General features: G+C 47.0%; 1 protein-coding gene across 1 annotated transcript in view; it reads left to right on the forward strand.

Moving 5' to 3' along the window:
* ETS1 (ETS proto-oncogene 1, transcription factor) overlaps positions 1–21,795 on the forward strand; it is a 65,268-nt gene that overhangs the window by 34,439 nt on the left and 9,034 nt on the right. The window contains exons 3-6 of the mRNA XM_029207989.1: positions 469–669; positions 3,637–3,714; positions 4,631–4,879; positions 9,246–9,506. Coding sequence (XP_029063822.1) covers positions 469–669; positions 3,637–3,714; positions 4,631–4,879; positions 9,246–9,506 — 789 coding nt within the window. The remainder of the gene's footprint in view (positions 1–468; positions 670–3,636; positions 3,715–4,630; positions 4,880–9,245; positions 9,507–21,795) is intronic.

A 21,795-nucleotide genomic window follows, 5' to 3' on the forward strand; every position in this document is an offset into this window, starting at 1 on the left:
TTAACTAAGATAAAAATAATTAAGCATAATGGTCTCAAGTAAATTATAAGAGTTAAGAGCAGGGAGAGGTGAGTGCAACGTCCAGAGCACACTTGACTTTGTTATTATTGCTGTTAAAGAAGTCATTTGTTCCCTTGTCCCAGGCTTTAAAAGAGTCTGATGGAAATAAGGCAGTGAAAGAGGAGATTCCTGGAATCTCGGTCTGAAGATTCTAAGGGTGGAGAATTCTCTGCTCCTTTCTAGCTGATGACAGTGATCTTCTAGCTGGCAGGATAGAGAAGATGGGGCTGTTGGATGCGGGGCTGGGGGTGGGGGGGAGGGTTATGGAAGATGCCCCATCAGGCATTCCCAATTCTATGAATCCGAGAACATCCTCAGTGAAGGTCAGATGCTTTCGTGTTGTCTCTGAGGCTCGGGGAAGAGTTAAGAGCTCGATCTGCTGGAACGTCATTTGATCTCTCCCCGCAGACCCCCGGCAGTGGACAGAGACCCATGTTCGGGACTGGGTAATGTGGGCCGTCAATGAGTTCAGCCTAAAGGGTGTGGACTTCCAGAAGTTCTGTATGAACGGGGCAGCCCTCTGTGCGCTGGGGAAAGACTGCTTTCTCGAGCTGGCTCCAGACTTTGTTGGGGACATCTTGTGGGAGCATCTGGAGATCCTGCAGAAAGGTAAATGCATGGGGGCAGGGTGAGGTGGGAGCCGGGGGGGCGTGGCTTCGAGAGTAGGTCCGGGAGCGTGCCCAGTGGCGCAACGTCGATGCCATCACCTGGGCATCCAATCACAGCACGGCGTAGACAGTGCCTGGTAAATAGCAAGTGTTCCATAAATGTTAGTTTCTTTTTCTTCTGTGTACTGGAGGTTCCAATTTTAATCTGTAGCTAGACTGTACTCCTGAAGCTTATTGGTATGCAAAGTTCTGATCCCAGACTTTATCTTAGACTCATGTACTGTTTGAACAAGCAGTGCCCACAGCCAGCAACAAGAGAGTTTTTCTTTCTTTCTTTCTCTCTCTCTCTCTCTCTCTCTCTCTTTTTTTTTTTTTTTTGATAATCTTAAGACACACTGTCTTGATCCATGGCCACATCCAAGCTTCTTCGTTTCTCAGAGCTTCTTAATAAGCAGGCTTCTCTGCCCACTAACTAGATTGGAATTGCAGTCGCGAGGTACACCTTTTCCATCTGGAGCAGAAACCGGGGTTATGTCAGGACGCCGTGTTGCAACCTTGTAATGACATGGCCTCCCCTACCAGCCTCTTCCAACCTTTCTGGACCAAGTGACTCATGTACCACAGTCCTGGCTGAGTATAGAAACAGCAGCAGGCGGCAAACTTGGGTGTTTTTGCGCTTATTTTTCTGAATTTCTTCTTAAAATAAATTGCAGTTACCAGCAGTCAGCAGTGCCCTCCAGCTGACTGTAAGCCTAGAAGCCTGTTGCCCTCTCTGACCCAGGCCCACCCTTTCCCTGTGGTCACCAGCTCCAAGCCCTGGCGCAGACGCGGTGACGGGGGGGGGGGGGGGGGGGGGGGGTGGGGCAAGGAGCAGAACTCGGGCTTAGCACTTTTATTCCATATAATACCTTCCTTTGTTTAAGGATATTTTCCACTCTGCAATGCCCAGGAGAGACCCAAATTAGACTCCTCTGGGCACAGAAGTGTTATCTTTTTTCCCCTTCCCCTCAGCTTCTGCTGAAAAATATAAGCAGAGTCGAGAGCTAGGTGAATCTAGCCTTCCCCGAAGCCACGCCGTGATCTCGGTGTAACTGCACACAGACGACTCACACGTGTTGACGTGAGCACCTGTGTATAGAGGGAAAAGATACAGCAGGCTCAGAACAGATCTGATGCAAGCATTGGCTTATAAACACAGCAGTGGGGGGCGGGGTACACCAGACCGTGTCGCCCCAATATATGCTGCTAATTCACCATTTCCCTCCAGTCTTCACCCTGGGGCAGCCAGCTCTCCTGGAGTGTCTAAACCTGCCTCTGATCAGTTATAACTCATCTGTACAGCACCTCCTTGTTTCCAAAGGGCTTGAAACTCCGTTTTTCTCATAGGACTCTCAAAACAACCCTGGGACATGGGAAGGGCATGTTCTCTCGGTGTCCTTGTCTGTAAAATGAGGACAGGTTAGGTGGTTTCCTCAACATCACTTGTTTCCTTAAACCTAGGTCTTTTCAGTCGAACTTCCTGTCCTGTGTTCTTTGTGTAATGATGCGGACTCGTGGGGTAGCTTCTGGCCTACCTTCCTGCGGAGGAATAATACAAGCAAATTTAGGAGAATTGGGAAACAGTGGGGTGGGTTTGAGAACATCTCACAACATTTTCAAGGGAGAGAGGCAGGAGGATCGTCCTTCTTCAGGTCTTTGAACAACTGAACGTGATGTTTGTATTGAGGCTACAGCTTTTGTTCTGTGATTAAACTAAGGCAACCCAGCGCCGAGAAAACATAGCTTTGCTGGGTGGGGTGGCAGGCCAAAGGTACAGGGGATGTTTCAATCTGATAAGCTGCTAAAGCCGAGTTTAATCATTTTATCTCAGCTGGGAACTGTTTTTCTGTGCAGGCATAAACTTGTTTTCCCAGCAGTCTCTGCTCCCAACAAGCTATCAAATACCTGAGGAGAAACCCAAACCAACCCTCTGTCTTTACGTCTGATCCTTACAGTGAAACGTAATCATACCGTACCATACAACGGTCAGGGCCCACCACCAGATTCCAGGGTCATTAGATGATCCACAAGCTCACCTTAGTTCCATGGAGAGAGCCTTCCTCTGCTTGGATACCTTCATCTATGTTCCATTCTCATTCCTACGGAGGTTGGCACCTGGACAGGAGTTTGGTTATGTGGCTCTTCTCTCTCTTTGTATGAGCCCTGTCATATTTCACTAAGTAGAGTCACCTTACTAGCATCTTATCTGGGCCTGAACTTGACATTTGAGGGCAACAGAAAAAACACAAAACAAAAACCAGACATCTGGGGCTTCCCTGGTGACGCAGTGGTTGAGAGTCCGCCTGCCGATGCAGGGGACACGGGTTCATGCCCCGGTCCGGGAAGATCCCACATGCCGCGGAGCGGCTGGGCCCGTGAGCCATGGCCGCTGAGCCTGCGCGTCCGGAGCCTGTGTCGGGAGGGGCCACAACAGTGAGAGGCCTGCGTACCGCAAAAAAAAAAAACAAAACAAAAAACCAGACATCTATCTGTTGGAAGAAATGGAGGCTCTAAAATCTACCCGTCTAGAGATTGTCCTATATTTCTGAAAAGCTTTGGACCTGATCAGTTTGAGTATTGGCGACTGATTTTGGTAACCTCCCAAGATGCCTTCAAGCCTCGGCTGCTGGCAGCACACGCATGCATCAGAAAGGGGGTGAATGCCTTCCCACCCCTTAGAATGCGCTCTCCAAGATATTAAATCCCATTCTGCAGCTACTGGAATCATAAACTTAGCCATACTTTAGTGAGCTCGTCTCTAGACAAGGCCCCAGTCAGGGGAGACTCCGACACCAGCTCAGTCAGTGGACATGCAGATTTCTGCGAAGAGGGGCTGAGATCACTGTGGTCCTTTTGTCCAGGGTCCTCTTCGGCTGAGCGTTGCTTGCACGCTGACCTCTTTGTTTCATCCCTCCCCTGTCTGTTGCAGAGGATGTGAAGCCGTACCAAGTTAATGGAGTCAACCCTCCCTACCCAGAGTCGCGCTATACCTCGGATTACTTCATTAGTAAGTTCACCCCCTGCTCTTCCCCCCTCTTCCTGTCATGGGAACTTAGGAAAGGATCCCTGTCCTAGGCCATCTCAGGCCCCTGCCTGTAATTCTACAGAAAATAATATTTCCTTAAATGTAGACTCTTGGTTGTTTTGCTCTTCCCACAAAGCACAAGGCTTCAACCTATCTGCACATTTTATTCACCTGCACGCACCTACACTGGGGTCTTTCCCATGTCTTCAGCATGAAGGTCACACAGACAGACAATGACTTGCCTCCAAACTCTTATGTGCCCCATGGTGGCCATCAGAGGTTCGGGTTAGGGATTTTGCCCTGGACCTTGTTCTTTCCTTTTTACTGGTAGATGTGGCAGCACTTCCTCTGAAATCCTTCCTCCAGAGCATGCCCTGCAGCCTCAGGAACCTAAAGCCTTCTCCTTGTAGTACCTTATCCCTCACCAGGCTGCCTGGGTGGCCGGAGGGAGAGAATTAGCCTAGGGCTGTGCTTATCTGATGGCTTTGCTTTCAAAGGGTATCTTAAGCAGGTTTATTTTCACTTTATCTTTTTACTATTATGATTTTTATCCTAACAACAACAACGAGCTTATTGTGTGCTAGAAATGTTGGTAGGCTTTTTCCATGTACGCTGTCATTGGATCTGCATCGCAACACCCCGAGGAAGGTTGCCACCATTCCTATATTCGAGATGAAAAAATCAAGTCAGAAAAGGGAAGTGTCTCGTCAAGGGCCACGGCTCTTGAGTAGTGGAGCAAGGTTGAAAACCCAGGCCCTTTTCACTTAAAATATTTTTCTTGCATTCCCAAAGGCAGTCAGCTTGTTTGACATTGCGGGGCCCTTGTAAATGGGGAGGAACGGCCTGTTTCCGGTACTCATCTCTCCTCTCTCCAATTGCACATGCTCTGTGTTTCCAGGCTACGGTATCGAGCATGCCCAGTGTGTCCCTCCATCGGAGTTCTCTGAGCCCAGCTTCATTACAGAGTCCTACCAGACCCTCCATCCCATCAGCTCGGAGGAGCTCCTCTCCCTCAAGTATGAGAACGACTACCCCTCGGTCATCCTCCGGGACCCTCTGCAGACGGACACCTTGCAGACTGACTACTTTGCCATCAAACAAGAAGTGGTGACCCCAGACAACATGTGCATGGGGAGGACCAGTCGTGGTAGGTCGGATTTCTGCTCTAGAAAATTCTAAGAATTACCTGAGTTTGTGAGCTCTCCAGGTCCCACTTTTTCCCCCTTGCTCTTAGCCCTGGGCATTCCTGAGTTTTAGCCTTTCCGTCTTAGAATGTCTAGATATTAAGAACTTTGTATCATGGACTTTTAGCCAAGTCCTTCATGATGACAAAGGCTCTGGGTCCATGGTGGAACTGAAATCTGGCAGGAAGAACAATCGCCTTTCTTATTTGGGTAAAACATTTCACCACGTGATAACTTCAGGTGCTTGTAGCTGTTTTTTAAGGTATGCGTTATTTTCTTGGAGAGGATTTTGCTTAAGGAGGACACAATCACGTAAAAATGATTCAGAGACCCTCCTGGAGAGCCCTTATCTCTGCATCATCTGGTGTTCCAAATATTCCCGGTCAGACTGCACATCCTGGCTTGGTATCTGAATGACCTCTGCTTCTCAGCCTGGGCTTCCTAGCCTCCTGTGACTTCTTTGGTTTGGGAAGATAGAAGATGGTTAACCGACAGCTTATTTGGAACCAGTCTTCAGCAGTGTGGTGAAAGTGTGTATTTAGCTAGAGGACCAGGGAAGGAGGCGGCCAGAGGCTTCCAGAAGAAGGTACTCTTGTTGCCATGACTGTTATGACAATGATAAAATACTCACTGACGGTGAAATAAATGGTTCAAAATAGAGCTGGCTGACTTTATAAAGCAAAAAAGGTTAAATACGCCCAATTTTTAAGATCAGGACATAAACATTCAGAGGCACGGCTCACCTAGTGACATGTCCAGATTGTTTTGTTTCTGACGAAAGTGCAGTCCATCGTAAAGAGGGACTTGTTCATCCAGGAAGAACTATAGCTGATTTCTAACAAGTTGAAAAAGATGGCTATTCTGATGGATAAATGGGAGAGAATTACAGACAGGAAGAGGACAGGAGAAAGCCCTTCCGAGCGATGCTTGCGAGGCCTTTGGTCACGGAAGTCGGGCCTGGCCGCCTCGTGGTGATTTCTGCTCAGTGATGACCCTGCTCCTCTCCTCAGTGAGGCCCGAAAGGCCTCACAGGCCGCACACATTGTCATCTCCTTCAAGTGTTCAGGTTCCTACTTCCTCCCAGCAGGCCTCGAGATGACCAGCAAGCCTGCAGAGGGAAAGTCCCCAGCAAAATCGGAACCTGTAATCTGCCTTCTTGCAGCCCCGGGGTGTTTGTGTTTCAGACAGAAGGGGATGGGTGGGACCAGCTTTGCCTTCCCCTTTCTTCTTTATTTTTGGATGCCGGTCTATTTAAATACTTACACATATGTGTACCTTTTTTCTCAGGCGGGTCACAGCAACAGAGCGCCTTTCTTTCTCACGGGGCTTCCTGTGCGTGTGTCATGAGGCTGAGTGTGCGTGGGGACTCAGCCGTGGTGTCACTTTGGGCAGACCTGCTGCCAAGTCATTTACCAGTTGCGTCTGGCTTTGCATTTGTGCAATCCCCCCTTCTCCCTCTCCTTCTCTTGGTTTTTGGTTTTGGTCCCCACCCGCCCCGCGACCCCAAATGAATCCCGATGGACCAGACGGTGACCTGTACAAAGGGACAGGAGGGCTTTCTCTCTGGCCTCCTTCTCCCTCACTCGCACCAAGCTTCACACCACACAGACTTGAAGGGGAGACCGGTCCATTCACGGTTGCTTCTGGCGAGTTAGAAGTGCCGCAGACAGGATGTATTCTAGGGGCTGATTGGCTCTGACATGGTAGGATCGGTCTAGACTGAAAGCATCACTGTGAGCTGCTTATTATCAGCAATCATCGTAGTGTCCGTGTACTGCATTAGGGTATACAGAGTGCTTCGATGTTCCACTTCTTTGGACTTGGAGAGCTGTCTTCTTTGTGCTAGTCTGTTCAGTGGGCCGCCGTTGTCCTCCCCAACCTACTGTTCTGGGTGCTCCGAGGTCTGTGTGGTGGAATAGCTTTGGGAGGACCTCGCTGAGACATTTCTCAGGAAAGCCAGCTGATGGATGGCGTGGAGGACACGAGCTTCCCTGCGTGAGCACAGTAGCCTAACCGAGTGTCTAATCCAGTTGGAGTCAACCCATTTTGGGAAAAAATACCCGTAAATGATGGTTCCCAGCTCCAGGATTGTGAAAGAGAGCTAAAATGAAAGTAGCCTACTGCTATAAACTGCAACTCTCCACACACTTGCATTCGGTTCATGTTTGAGAGGCTGCCAGAGAGTGGTTCTGGCCTCGTTTAGTGCCCTTGCTTATTGGGACTCCTTGGAAGCTCAGCTGTCTTGCATGTGAAAATTCCAGTCTCTGTGCCCTCCAAATATAAAAATGACTGAGAGAATCATCTCAGGGACATTTGAGTATAAATACAGCCTCAACGTCGGTGACTTTGTGGGAGTATTCTTCATGAAAATATAAACTTTCTTTCTTAGGTTTTTGGTATGTGTAAGATGGATAGCTGGTGTGAGCAAATACCTTTCTATGAGAGACCACAAAATTTCCTGTTCTGTTGAAAAGAAGCTGTTGCATTCTTGGTTGGGGGCTGTTTTCTTGCGTCTTTTAATGTGAATTTCTGGAAGGGACAGTCCCTTCTTTTTTTATTTTTAAAATATTTGTATTAGAGTAGAGTTGATTTACAGTGTTGTGTTAGTTTCAGGTGTACAGCAAAGTGAATCAGTTATAGGTATACCTATACACACTCTTTTTCAGATTCTTTTCCCATGTAGGTCATTACAGAGTACTGAGTAGATAATAATAATAAAAAGTTGCAAATATGACAGTGGACTGGGTAGGCGGGGCCGATAATTCCATGAAGCTCTTCCATTTACCTACCTTCTGGGGATTACCCTTCTTTGAATGAGTGACTGGAAGAAGGAATGAGATGAAGCAGCTAAATAACTATGTTTCTGTTCCAAGCAGCATTGGAGGGATTAAGAGGTTCAGGAAATCTACAAGGGGAGATTATGCAAAAATTACATATTTAACTGAGTATCTTTTATCTGGGGTTAAAAAAAATTTCTTTTTGGAAGCAATGTATCTTCCTTCTTAATCACTGTATATTTAATTTTGGTTTGGACACCAAGATTAAATATTTGAATTTCACTGGTTTAACGATTTCCCTCTGTTATGAAGGGGAGAATACACCAGAGACATATTAGTATTACGTTGTGTATGCCAGCCCTTATTCTGGGATTGAAATTTCATGGTAGACCAGCCAGCCCTGACTCACAGGTATTTCTGCATACACATTTGTCACATCCTTTGGCTTCTTGAATTTGCTGAAGTGGCCATTTAATCTCCCATGATTTAATTTAGGTTGCCTGGAAAGTATCTGGAAATAAAACATAAAAAAATATTCCTGTGAGCCTCTTCAGTAGTTAGATGCATTTATTTTTGTCCCCCCCCCCCCCCCCCCCCATTTTGTTAGGCTCCTTTTTAATGGCATTTTCGCCAGTGGAAATTTCTCTAGCAGCTATTATGCAATCATAGCAGCTGTTTATAACCTGGTTTGGGAAATTAATGAACTTGCATGATCTTGTGGTCAGTTAAGAATGCCTTAAGCAACTCATACAGTAAAGGATTTCTGACACTGCTATGGACCTTCACTCTTTAATCAACTTCTTTGTTTTTTATTGCCTACATTTCCCTAATAAAGTACAAATTTCAAGTACAAAGCTGCACTTGGAGGGGATAAAGAATATGGATTTCCATTTAGAAGAGTGATAGTGTTTGCTTTTTTTAACCTCCTGGAAAAAGCATCTCATAACTTCTTTCTCTGTTTGAGAAGGCATAGAGGCAGTACTGCATTTATTTCATTTTAAAAGAGTGTTTGGAAAAAAGGCTAAAATATAATATTTTAGTTCCAAGGTCAAGGAAGGTCAATCTGCTCTTAGTCTAATGGAATTTTTTTTTCTCATGACCAGAATATTTTGCCAAATGGGGCCTTTTGAAATCATCTCCCTGGCTTGAGTTAGGATAGGGAATGAATTGAGCCTGACGCTACTCAGATTTCTTCATCTACTCATTGGGTCTAATTCATCAGCCAGAAATCCCATCATAGCAGACATGATTCTCAGCCTGTAGATTTCTGGCTCTGGAATTCTTGCGGTCCCAAACACTGCTGTCTCCCTCTGGCAGATGGAAGCTGCGCCCGACTCTGAATCTCTGTCCTAGGGGCTCTGGAGCAAGACGAGACCACGCAGGGGGCTCGCAGACTGGGCCCAGGCAGCCCCTCCTCCCCAGAGCAAACCCACACGCCTCCATCCCCACTGGCCACTCCCTCCATCCGTCCTGCGCATCCTCACCGAGAGGGTTTCACAGTGTCTCTTCCCATCCCTCCTCCCTGCCCTCCTCCCACCTCCTCTTCCTCCAGGCAAGCTCGGGGGCCAGGACTCCTTTGAGAGCATAGAGAGCTACGATAGCTGCGACCGCCTCACGCAGTCCTGGAGCAGCCAGTCATCCTTCAACAGCCTGCAGCGCGTCCCGTCCTACGACAGCTTCGACTCAGAGGACTACCCAGCCGCCCTGCCCAACCACAAGCCCAAGGGCACCTTCAAGGACTATGTGCGTGACCGTGCTGACCTCAACAAGGACAAGCCTGTCATCCCTGCTGCGGCCCTGGCTGGCTACACAGGTAGGCACCCGCCCCGCCTCCTGCTCGCTGAGGGTGGGCTCCCTGGAAGCTTCTGTGCACATTCCCAGCCCCTGAAGTCAGCCTCTTTCTTTCCGGGGTGGCGGGTGGGGAGAAGTAGACTCGGAGAGGTTGGGTTAGCCTCTCCAGCCACTCTGTGAATAGCCGTTGGCTTTTGGAAGCAAGCAGTGTCGTTCTGTCCCAAGGGATCCTTTCCAGGATTGGTAGGGAAAACTGATATTTTGGATATTTACCCCTCTCTGGGAGAAGGGAACTCTGTTGATTTGGTGTTTCTGGAACCTCTGCCTTGTGGTCTAGCATCAAAGGACTTCTCGCCTGCTCTTGGGAGGTCTCTCTAAACCCAAAACCGGCAGTGGCATCTCTCAAAGCCATCACGGAATGGCCTACACCCTGGACTCATCTGGAGTAGAATCCTCAGTATTCGGCTGGTCTCTCCGATGGGAAAAGTGCCCTCAGTCACCGGACACTCTGGCCGGATCCTGCCCTATACAGGAAACCTTTCTTGTCGCTTAGCTTTACTGTTGATTTTTTTCCAGGAGTGAAAGTTGTAGTAGTGGTGACCGAAGAAAGATCACAGAGGAAGGAAGATGTATGTTGAGAGTCTGGGCTTTGATTGAGAATCTGGTACTAGAGCAAAATGATTCATTGTCCAAGCAAGGTGTGGCTCATAGGCTGTCTAGCCTTGGAAGGGTTTGAAGAATATATCTGACAACTGTCCAAGGAGCAGACGCATGTTAATGATCAGACCCTTTCCGTAAGATTGTCGTGTTTTGTAAACATTAGAAATTGTGTCCCGAGCAGAGCTTATTTTAAGCTTGGATGACACAGCTGTGACCTTGCCCTCTGTTCTCTTACAGTTTATCCACCCTGGACAGGTCACTGGTGGGGACCCTTTGTATGGATGAAGACAGACAGCAAAATCTGTGTTTCTAGTGACGTGTCTGTCTGATCTGAAGAGCGTGCTGGATCCCTGTTCTTGTGTGAGGGAAATCTCAGGTCTTTACTAGGAAAGCCAGCTGACCTTTGAGAACAGCTCACATGCTTAGAAAAGTTCCTCCTCCTTCAAGGATCAGGGGTGTGTGTGTGTCTTTCACATTGCATTCTTCCAGCTCCCCATGCAGTTCAGTGCATGGATAGGTGCTCAGGAGTTAGGTCTGGATTTTGAGGTAGCGACAAGGTCTGTATATAGAGTCATGGGCCAGAAAGGAGCTTAAAGGTTCCCTACTTTTTTCTTGCTGCAGTATTCCCCAAGTCCTTGCTGGAACATCACGAGTAGATGGGAACTTGCTGCTTTGCCGGGGAGTTCCTTCCCATCTTGGGCAGCAGACAATGAAAGTTTGCCCTTTTCCGTTAATGACACCTGGAATAAGGAAAGTATATCAAGTCTCTTTCAATAGGCACAGGAGTGCTGGCTCCTGTAATAACTCTTAGGTATTGTAAGAACTGGACTCCAGTTGGATACACTGATGAAGGAGGAGAGAAGTGCTGCTTAATTAGGAGGCGGAGAGGCCGGGGTAGCTCTGACATGACTCTGGGCTGTGGAGGTGGCAGACGTCTCTAAGTGGCTGAGCTTGCTTCTGTTTTTATGGCGCAGGTTACACTCGGCTCTGTCGTTTGCCCAAGTGTAAAGGCCACCTCTTCTCCTCCTTCTGCCCTAGCTTCCAGGACCAAATCCTCAACTTAGTTTCTCCTTATTAAAGGTCCTGCCTTATTCCCTCTGGCATAATCTCCACCATAAGCACCATTACCAGGCACGATTATAATTTTCTCCCATATGACAATTTTCATCATTCTCTCTCAGCTTGGTGTACAATTCTGAAAATGTTGCTAGTTAGGGCGGTTTTGTGGATACTGATATTAAATAAACTGACTTTAAGTTCTAAAGTTTGGGTTCTGGCCAAAGAGAGTCTTATGATTTAGGTCAGCCTTCATGGGAAAAGATTCTGTTAAGGATTCGTGGCTACACTACAGAAAGTATAGAAGTTTCTAGAAATGGTGAAAGCCTCATCTCCACCTCAAATAGAAACTCCTCTGAAAGGGGTATATGTATATATTAGTTATTGGATTTCGTAGGTGGGAGAAGCTTGCAGAGCTAATAGTCTACAAGAGTGATTTAAAGGGTTTTGACTAAGATGATCTCAGTACCTTGGCAAGAATTATCTGAGAGTTGGGAATCTCTCCACGTGTCCCAGTTTCAAGAAGAGAAGGAAAAGGGTGAACTGGAAATTTTAAGAACAAGGAATGAGTGTGAAGTACAAATTAGGGACATGAGCTGCCGTCAACACCAAAATGCCACCTGTGAGGCTTCTCTGGCAATCCTAACCCAGAGGCAAACGGATGAGAACCTCAAAAGCTCTTTTCAGGACAAATACAGGAATGTCCTGGAGCTGTGAGTTATGTTTGATGTCATCCCTTATTTGGATAGATTATTTTTAATGGGTGCCCCTCCATCCCTCCCTTCCCCCCTCCGTCCCTCCCTCCCTCCCTCTCTTTTCCTCTCTCTTTCTCTGCCTCTCTATCTCTATCTCTGTCTCTGTCTCTCTATCTCTTTCTTTCTAGGGGAATAAAACTAATTCAGTGAATGGAAGCAAAGAGAGGATGATTATCAGTTAAAGATCTCAAGAATTCAAGTAGTCATTTGAACTAAAAAACCTGTTTTTAAGTATCTTACCATTCAGTTGTTTCTTCTTTATAACTGGGGATTTAACTTTTCAAACCATCTCAGATGGAGGTGCAAACAATAGCCCAGAAAACAGAAGTCCTCTGTGCTCCTCCCAGCGCTAACACACTGTGTGATTTCAGGCAAATTTACCTTGTACCCTCTTCTACTTTTAGTGAAATGGAAGTGTCCCTCCCTCTCTCGGTGGTAGGAGATCTGTGAAAATGTAATTGAACTAACTCAATTAACGAGACAAATGAGTGCTAGACATGGTGCTAGACGCAGGGGAGAGAGCTCACTCGTAACAAATCAATTATTTCAGCAAATCTGAGCCCATGTTGAGTGCAGACACGTGTTCGTAGCCTTGGAAGGTTCACTATCTTGACGAATTCAAGACATTGTCATTGTCCTTAGACTTGAACTGGATTTTCTTATTGCTGTGGTTTGATGAAGGTCAGGAATTTGTTAGGCATGTCGGGAGTGGTCCAAATTTGGGTGGCTTTTCTTCCTGTGTTCAGTGCCTGGTGGACTTCTCCTGTCCGCAGTGCAAACTATATCTTGCCCCTCATTGTGACCCCTTATCATTTCACATACATCCTAGGGAACGGGGAAGGGGGATGGAACATGCTTACTCAGCCCCCTCCACCACGCGGGGAGCGTGTAGTGACTGGAGTTTTTATAAATGGATCTCTGAGTCTATGCAGACATGCTAAGATGAGCTGAAGTTTGGAAAAGTACTTTGGAAAGTGGAAATCATTGTATAAGTGTTGGCAAGACTTTTCATTGCTCATAAATGTCACACCTATTTTCTATCTCAAGTTCTGAGCTCTTTTTTTTTTTTTTTATCTGTTTCCTTAAAATTTGACTAACTCCAGAGTATGTGTGGCCACACGGTAGGAGCACGTGTACCTTTTACATCACTATGACTTGGCTTGAACTAAAGGATGTACGTATAGGTTCCCTGTGCTGGGGTGTGAATCCATTTTCCTGCCAGTGCACTAGGAGCCTAGGTCTCTGTTCATCTCACTCTCAAAGGAATACATTTTACTTCTTCCAATGCTGTCTTAGTTACTGCACCGTAAGTGTGGAAATCAGTTAGAAACTGAATTTTCACATTCTCTTGCACAGTTGCATTCTTCCTCCCAAGATAAGAAAATTGCATCAACCTTCACTGGGCTCCCATGGCAACTTGTTAAATTAGGTCAAGATGTGTGGGCAGATAACATGGCTTGAAAGCCTGCCTGTTAGCTGAGTTAAGAATACATCAAATGCAGTGCTGGCTTCCGCCAAGAATGCACCTTCTTACCTTACTGGGACCGCTTTTGGTTATCAAACTGATACGATCAGAGAGCTCCATTTTCTTTTGTTCGAAGATACATTATGAACCCCGTCTGATTACAAAACAAACTGAGAGAAGTGGCCTGGTGTTTTCTATGTATTTGATGGACCTAAACAAAAAGCTTTCTAGATCCTTGACACACATGGGCATCTCTGATTTTTTTTTTTTTCCATTTCAGCAGGTGTAGAATAATATGTTGGATTGTCAAAGAGTATTTTCCCTTCCTCTCTGTCCCTCCAGGCCCCTCTTATCAATGATGAAACTGAGGCACCAAAAAGGACTTATTCCAGGCCTTCTGCAGGAAGGTAGCTCTTGAATTGAACCTTAAGTGCCAGGTGTCTCACCTGAGTACGAAATCTTTCTCCCTCTTAAAGAATGAGAACACTCATTGGTTATCTCAGTTGCTCCCATAGAGTAGATTAAGAGTCTTGTCTCTTGCTTGTCACTAATTCACACTGTGTGTTGGGGGTGGGGGAGGGGGGTCTTGGGGGCAGGAGGGAGTGGAGCTATTGCTCTGTAAATCAGCTTTATAGAACTCCACTCCAGACTGCCAGACTTCTGTTGCTACAAATAAGGAATCCTTTCCTATCACTTCTGCAGTTGGTATGGAGCAGGCCTGCTGGTAACTGTCGTGTTGTCGTTGTCTAGGAGAAGCCCCAGCTTTGTGTTGTAATTGTTGATGAAGTGGTGAGGGTCTCTTCTTTATCCTGGAGCCTGAGAAAAGCTAAGCCCAAAGCTAGTCAGTAACTATAACGAAAGTATGTTTTACCATGCTGGGCAGATTTGTGAATAGTTGATCCCTCAGTCTCCTAAAGGCTCGATATGGGACCGTCAGGAATCCAACTTGCAAATATTTTTGCGCGAGGCATCACGCGAAGCTGTACCAGCCTTGTAGAAATAGAAGCCCTAGGTATTCCCCTGTTGCTTTTGGCCTGAGATATACCTTCTTCTCGCTGTTTTGTAGATAAATTAGAGCCCGTCCACCGTCACACAATAACAGAGTCCCTGGGCCATGCCCAGAACCTGGGGGATCTGACTGGTCACTGAGTTTTAGGGTTCAGGAACCTAAAGCTACTGCTAAAACATGTATTTGAAAATAAACAACTTTCCTGCAAAAAGAAGTGCTTCAAAGCCCTTCAGTTCAGAATGAAACCTGAGATTGGATGGCATTTCCTGAAATCACAGTTTTCTGACGGAAGGCTGGATTGCAAAATCATCCCAGCGTCCTCAGGTACAAACAACCACCGAGGAAGCTTCTGGTGTGAGCCTAAGTCACTGACGAGGAAGGGGGGCGGTGCATCACCGGAGCAATGTAGTGCAGTGTGAATTTGTGCAGAAAATTCTAATGCTAGTCTACAGGTGGGTATGTTATTAGGAACAGCTTGGAGTTTTATAATTGGGGGAGGGTGGTTATTCCCTGAGCCAAGCTCTGGAATATAGTCTTTCCATGTCCCTGCTGTTGCGATAAGGGTGTGAATTGACTAAAGTCAAGAAGAACCAGCTTGCTGACATGAGTGTAGAACTCTGGTGCCTGTTGTGTGCAGTACTGCCTATTACAGGGGCCCTGAGGTTCTTGGCCCAGGCAAGGCTGGGCCTGGCCTCAGGCTTACAGGAAGCATCACAGTCTTGGTGTAGACCATCCTTGGGCAGCACCTGGGTGGCTGGGAAGAAAAGAGCTTGGCAGTGAGAAAGGCAGACGGAGCATCTTCCCTTTCCTCCTCACAGGCCCCTGTGAGTAGCAGGCTGTAGGAAGCCAGACAGACCCCCTGAGCCTAACTGGAGGCTTGCTGCCAGAAGCCGGGGGGGACTCTGATTCTCTGTGCTGTGTTTGGTGCTGGGTCCTAAGGGGGTGTGTGGAGTGCATTTGGGATCTCACTGGAGTAACGGGTTAACATGCTGCTCAGTTATGAGGCTGCTGGGGAAATACTTTGGAGCCTGGGGAAGGAGAACTCCCTGACGGCTCCGGGCTGGAGGGGGAGGGGGGGGGCAGAAGCCCCTTGGTGTTGCCTGCATGGACGTTCCACTGCTAACGCCTCCTGACTGGTTCGCTTTGGGACCATTTTTCTTAATCACCTGTCACCCGTGGAAAAGATCACACGGTGGGAGGATCTGGCCTCACTCTTCATTTTTTTCTTCTAACTGGCTTCGGAAATATGGACAGGGAGGTTCCCTGTTTCCGTCAGTTGCCCTTGAAGACCGCAGCTGGCTGAGCCACCCCGGGGCCTGGATGCAGCTACGGTAGCTCCGGCGAGCTGCCTTTGGGGCAGAGAGGCCCCTTCATACTTTACAAAACAGAATCTCAGACCCTGGTGTTCCAACTCGCTGAGGCCTGTGGGTGCCTGGATTAGGAGGCAGGAAACTTACACGATGACACATCTCTCCTGGGGACCCAGTCCCCCAGCTTTAAAGGAGTCTCTGAGCCTCCCATTTATTTGGGTCACTGTTTCTTTAACAAAATCTAACTCCAAGTGGTGGAACTGGGTGGTGACAGTTCTGGAATTCCACTCTGTCTCCACTTTGAAGCTCCACCTTTTTGTCTTTGAAGTCAGATGTTTCCACTGAACAGAATTCAGCCAGTGTGTTGCCGAGGCATCCACACAGGTCCTGTCGGCCTTGAACAGCCGGCCTGGAAACTCCCGCAGCCTCTGCTGGGAAGGGCTCTGTTAGATTTCGCCCCTTGGCATCTCCTGGTTCCCTGGATGCCTTTGCCTCTCTGGACACTGATTGACCAGTGGTTCCCCGGCGTGGAGACTCCATTCAAGAGGTGCTACAATTGACCCTTGAACACCACACGGGGGTGAGGGGCGCTGACTCCCACACAGTCAGAAATCCCAGTATAATCCCCAAACTGGACTACTAGCCTACTGTTGACCTGCTAACATAAACAGTCGATTTACACACATTTGGTCTGTTCTGTGTACATCTGCGTATATTTTATGCATTCATGGCATACCGAACTTTTTTCTTAGTCTTTCCATATTTCTAGGCTATGCGGTTTGTCTGAGTTTTTCTCAAATTGTTGCAAATCTACAAAAAAGTTTTCCAATGTATTTATAAAGAAAAAATCCATGTATAAATGGACCCATGAAGTTCAAACCCCTGTTGTTCTAGGGCCTCTGTATATCCCTCCCTCTTCTCCCTAAAGTGACTTTCATGTGATGCTTACAGATAGGATGGTTATCAGCGCCCCGTCTGTCCCTTTTATGCCTTCAGACTTAAATCCAGGTTAAGCACATGACAGGAGACCATCCAGGCTGTTTGACCACTGGGTATGTTGCAGAGGTTTCATCGTGGTGGGGTTAAGAGCATGGACTCTGGAGCCAGGCAGCCTGAGTGTGTCTTGGCTTTGCCACTAACCAGCTGCGTGACTGTGGGCAAGCTGACATCTCTGTGCCTCAGTTTTCTCACCTGCAAAATGGTCATAATAGGAGTTCCTATCTCCTAGGATTATTGTGGGAATTACATGAATAGCTTATGGAAAGCACCCGGCACAGTGCTAGGTCCACAGGAAGCACCCTCTAGGTGCTCGTTGTTACCACTGTTTCGTATTATTCTCCAGACCTTCTGTCCTTCAATACAGTTCTACATTCTTTGAGGTCAGGGGATGATGGATTTGACTTACTGAATTCCAGTAATTCCGGGCAGTATCTCGGGGGCACAGCCAATATTTCATATCAGATTAGGTCCCTTCAGCTATTCAGCTCAACCCACATGTGTGTTGAGCTCCTACTATGTGCTAGACTCTTTCATACACATTCTTTTTTTTTTTAACTGTCTCCAATGACCACATGAGGAAAAATCTGTTATCCTCATTGTACAAAGGAGGGAATTGAGGTTCAGAGGGGGAAGAAGTCTAGCCCAAAGTCACACGGCAAACAGCAAAGGAGAGGCCTTTCACAGGTTTTCACAACGTCAGACAATTTGTAGGAAAATATCCAACGTTAGTAGCATGTTAGTTTGGGTCTGCAGATGCCAAGGCACGATTAGACTCGGGGGAGAACATCTGAAGGACACAGTGGGAAGAGGAAGAAAGGGCAGGGGAGCCTTCAAGCTGTGCCGCAGGTAGGAAGGAGATTTGTAGGAAGAGCCTCCAACTGCAGCTCAATTCCAAGAGAGGTGTGGCCAGGCTGATGGGACTCCTCGGTCAAAGACTGGGGAGCTCTCTGCCTTGCAGGAATGGCCTCATGTGCCCTCTGTGCCATCCCTGGCTGGAGCAGCCCCAGGAAGCCTGACCTTGGTTGGGGACAGGGTGGATGGAGTCACATATGCTGCCTGTGGCCAGAGGGCCCAGCAGCATGCGGTCATGGCCCCATCATCCCTGACTGATCAGCGTGGTGTCTGGCTGGTCGTACAGCAGGACTCTAGACCATGGTCCCGACGCTCTTGGTGGCCCATGACGGGCTTCTGGATTCAGTGCCTGTTGTTGACTTTAACTTACCGAACTGCATTGTTTGCTGTGTGACTCACCTCTCCCTGAGAGATAATGAGAGTGAAAGTTGTCCTAAGGTGGGTGAATGTGAAAGTCTGAACTCGGTGAGGAAGCTGGGACCTGCTTGGCGGGAGAGGTGCTCTTAGGGCTGGGCTCCGTGGAGGTGTTTGACCTTCAGAGCTGAGATGGGTACAGTTTCTCGTGAAGGCCCCTCAAGGCTGGGTTCTCGCTCCTTTGTTCTTTAAAGGCGTGGGTAGCGCCTTTTCAGCTCATCCCATTGTGGTGGAACAGAAGTGTTTCTTCTGCTGCCTCTATGCTGCTTTTAATACCCTCTTCTGTTATTCCACCCAATCTGGCTACCATGCTTTACATTTGAGGGGTGTTCAGAAATTATTTGCTAGATAAAGGCTTGAAAAGTTATATGCTCAAATGATGGCTTAGGATCTAGTCACCTCCCCAAGAATTTGAATACGTTAACTAGTCATTTCTCGAGGGGGAAACTTGGTACGAGGGGGAAACTTTACCCCCTAGGATAAGATAAAGCTCAGATTGCATTTGAGAACCTACTAGAAAAGGTCCAGGCTTCAGAACTCTCAAGTCCTATTTTCTAGTTCTAATCAGTGAAGACCTCCTTCTTTCTTCTTGTCACCTACATACTTAGGAAGGCATTTTCTTTTGACATTTACATTAGTGACATAAAGCTTTTTTTTTTCTTTCTGTTTTGGTTTCTAAACAAAATTTTCACTCCGTACCCTCAAATCCAAACCTTACCCATTTCTGGTGACTTCTTAAAACAATCAGTTACCTCGAAGACCTCAGGAGGAAAAGCTGTAAAGAAGCCCGCTTCCTGGCTTCAGCTTTGCTGGCTCACTATCCAAGTGTGTGTCTGAGTGGCAGATTGAACATGGTTAGGCAGAGTTCCTGGGTTTGGAGGAAAGGTGCCTGCATTCGAGTACAGGCTGCCCCTTTAAGAGAGGAAGGGTCTCCTTTCCCTGCGGCCACTCCCACACATGTGTACTTTGAACACACGTAGGTGTAAGGAGCCCAAGCAAAAACAGGGGCCTTTCCTCCAGACACTTAAGTGTGTAACTGTCTTGTTCTCAGGCCCCAGGCAGACTCAAGTGAGCCTCACTTTCGTCTTTCCCAGGTGGGGCAGCCCGGCTGACCCATTGCCAGCCCCAGACTCACTGCCCAGACTGTCCTGGACATTAATAGCTGGGCAAGACTTTCTGCTCTTCCTTCAGTTAATAGTGATGGGATCTGTTTCTAGGGCCAAACTACAGACATTTGTGGGGAATGCTGGACTCATTCTAGCTCAGCCCTACATAATTATTAGGTGGAGTGTGCTTTGGTGATGAGTATAAATGATTAGGAGGGGAAAAACGTGCACTGGGGGAAAGAGGATCTAAGTCTGTCTGTGGCCAAGATTTCCCCAAACCATAAAATGTCGGTGATACTTTCACTTGCAAAGCAGTTTGCATCTGCTCTGTCTTTTTGTGCCTGCCTACTTTGAATTAGAGCAAGAACTTCAGAGTTATCCCTCACTTTAAAAAACCTTAACCGGTTATTCTCATCTACAGTGTTTAAAACATTTCACACTTACATACTTTAACCATTTTGTCTTAGCTTCTAACTTTCTCCTTTTTCAAAGTTGCCATATAAAAGGCCAGTTGAATTCTTGGAAGAATCATTGAATTTGATCTAGTGCTTTTTTTTTCAACTCCATCTCTTTTTTCTCTTGTTTTCCTTTTGGAAAAGTCTGCTTTTAAAAATATTTTTTTCTGTTGTTTAATTCTTCCATTTTTGTGTTTTATTATTTTATTTTATTTTTTTGGCTGCGCCGCACAGCGTGTGGGATCCTAGTTCACTAACCGGGGATTGAACCCGTGCCCCCTGCAGTGGAAGCGCAGACTCTTAACCACTGGACCGCCAGGGGATTCCCTCTATTGTCGTGTTTTATGTTGTTCCCAGACTGCTCTGCGCTGTGGTCAGCTCTTTATATATATATGCATATATTTATGTTTATTTTTAATAATAGGGACTTGATCTACATCTCTGTAAAGTAGAGAGGAGCAGGGATAACTATTTTCATTTTAGGGATAGATAAACTAAAGCCCAGAGAGGTTAACCAGCTGCGTGAGATCACTCAGTGAATCGGGCAAGAATTGGGATCAAAGCTCTAGACGCTTGACTCCCTGTTTTGGGCGTTTCCCACCATCCTGTATATATTTTCATTTTATGCGGTACTATTTGCTGTTATCGCTCTGTCAGTATGTCCAACGCCCGACATCTTTGTTTGTTTGTTTGTTTAAATTTTTTGAAATGCTTCCTCCTTTCATTTGGTCTAACGTGTCAGAGACATGGACTTGACATCAAAAGCTGGTTTTAATTGTTCTCTAACTTGTTTCCATTGTTAAGTCCTGGCTGTACCAGCAATACATAAACACAAGGGCACGAACATGTTGCCCCTCATGACGTCCATGAGGTGTGTTTTTCAAGTGCCTGTTAGAATGTTGTTTGTGGTTATGAGTTGAATTATTGGAACTCGTATCCCTGATTGCTGCCCTTGTGTTACTAGCCCTTGATAGAGGAACATGTGTATAGAACATATTGATCTACAGTGATTCATTGAACCGAGGCACCTTGGCCAGTTACGGAATGTATCGTACATATACAGATTGTGTTGGGGATGAGGTGAAATTGGGTTGAGTTGAGGGCAAAGGAGGGACATAACTCAGAAGAGGTGGGAAAAGGCACCTACAGGCATAAAGCCGAGCCAAAGTATGAAGCAGTCTCTACTCTTCCTTCTTTTGAAAATCCCAGCGCTCTGGATGCCAGACCAGCCAGCAGTACATCTCTTGGCTCATTCATCCTCAGGCAGAAGACGGTGCAGCTTCATGTTGAGTTTGGCCCAGAGGGCAAGAGACTGACAGGATGCTTTCTGTTCAATTTGTCATTAAACGTCATTTCATAAGGGCTGAATGGAAACAGAGGGACTTGGAGATCTTTTGTGAATGATAATTTAGAAGGGGGTTGGCAAGAAGGGGGTGATGCTTAGAGACTCCGGGGTGACCCACCACCCCCAGACGTAGGCACTCCTGCAGTAGTCTGAAAGACAGTTCACACTTGTGAACAGATGGGTCATTTCTGGATTTGAGTGTTCTGTTTTTGCCATCATCGTTTGGCTGTGGGTAGAGACACCTGGGTGAAAGGGAGGGGCCAGTCGGTCCCGTTCCTCTGTTTTAGAACCACCTGTCAGATGTGTGCTATTGGGGCAGAGTGAGCCCTGTTGCAAGGGTGACCAACCATGAGAGTTTCATAGGTTAAAATAAATGTGGTGTCCTGCCCACACTGAGGTATTTGACTTTGAGAGTCGAGCTGCAGAGATTAGATTCTCAAAGTAGCAAATGAATTCCCCAAAGGACAGGAGGTGTGGTCGTTTTTATTTTGGGGACCATGTTGATGAAACGTAGCCTGGGAGTCACCCATATTGTTTGGCCCCAAATATAGTTTAATAGAGAGAAGCAGTTTGGGTCGCATTTTAAACCCTGACACCTTTCTGCAGAGGACGGTTGTTTTGAATCATGCAGTTCAGTAAATGTTTACCGAGCACCTGTCCGAGACGAGGTCCCAGGCCTGGCATTGAACACAGAAGGGTCAATCAGACGCAGCCCAGGCTTGCAGGGAGCCAACAGCTGGAGTCACTTAACAACAAATAGCTTTTTGATAGCTGGTGTTTGTTGGTGAGGCACCATCCCAGGCTTTGGGTTACAGCAGTGAAAACACACAGTCCCCGCCCTTGGAGCATGTGTTCTAGTGGTGAGAGAGATGCAGGGAGAACAAA

The sequence above is a fragment of the Monodon monoceros genome, unplaced genomic scaffold, assembly GCF_005190385.1.
Source record: "Monodon monoceros isolate NGI ecotype Baffin Bay Population unplaced genomic scaffold, NGI_Narwhal_1 Super_Scaffold_7, whole genome shotgun sequence".
Taxonomy (NCBI): domain Eukaryota; kingdom Metazoa; phylum Chordata; class Mammalia; order Artiodactyla; family Monodontidae; genus Monodon; species Monodon monoceros.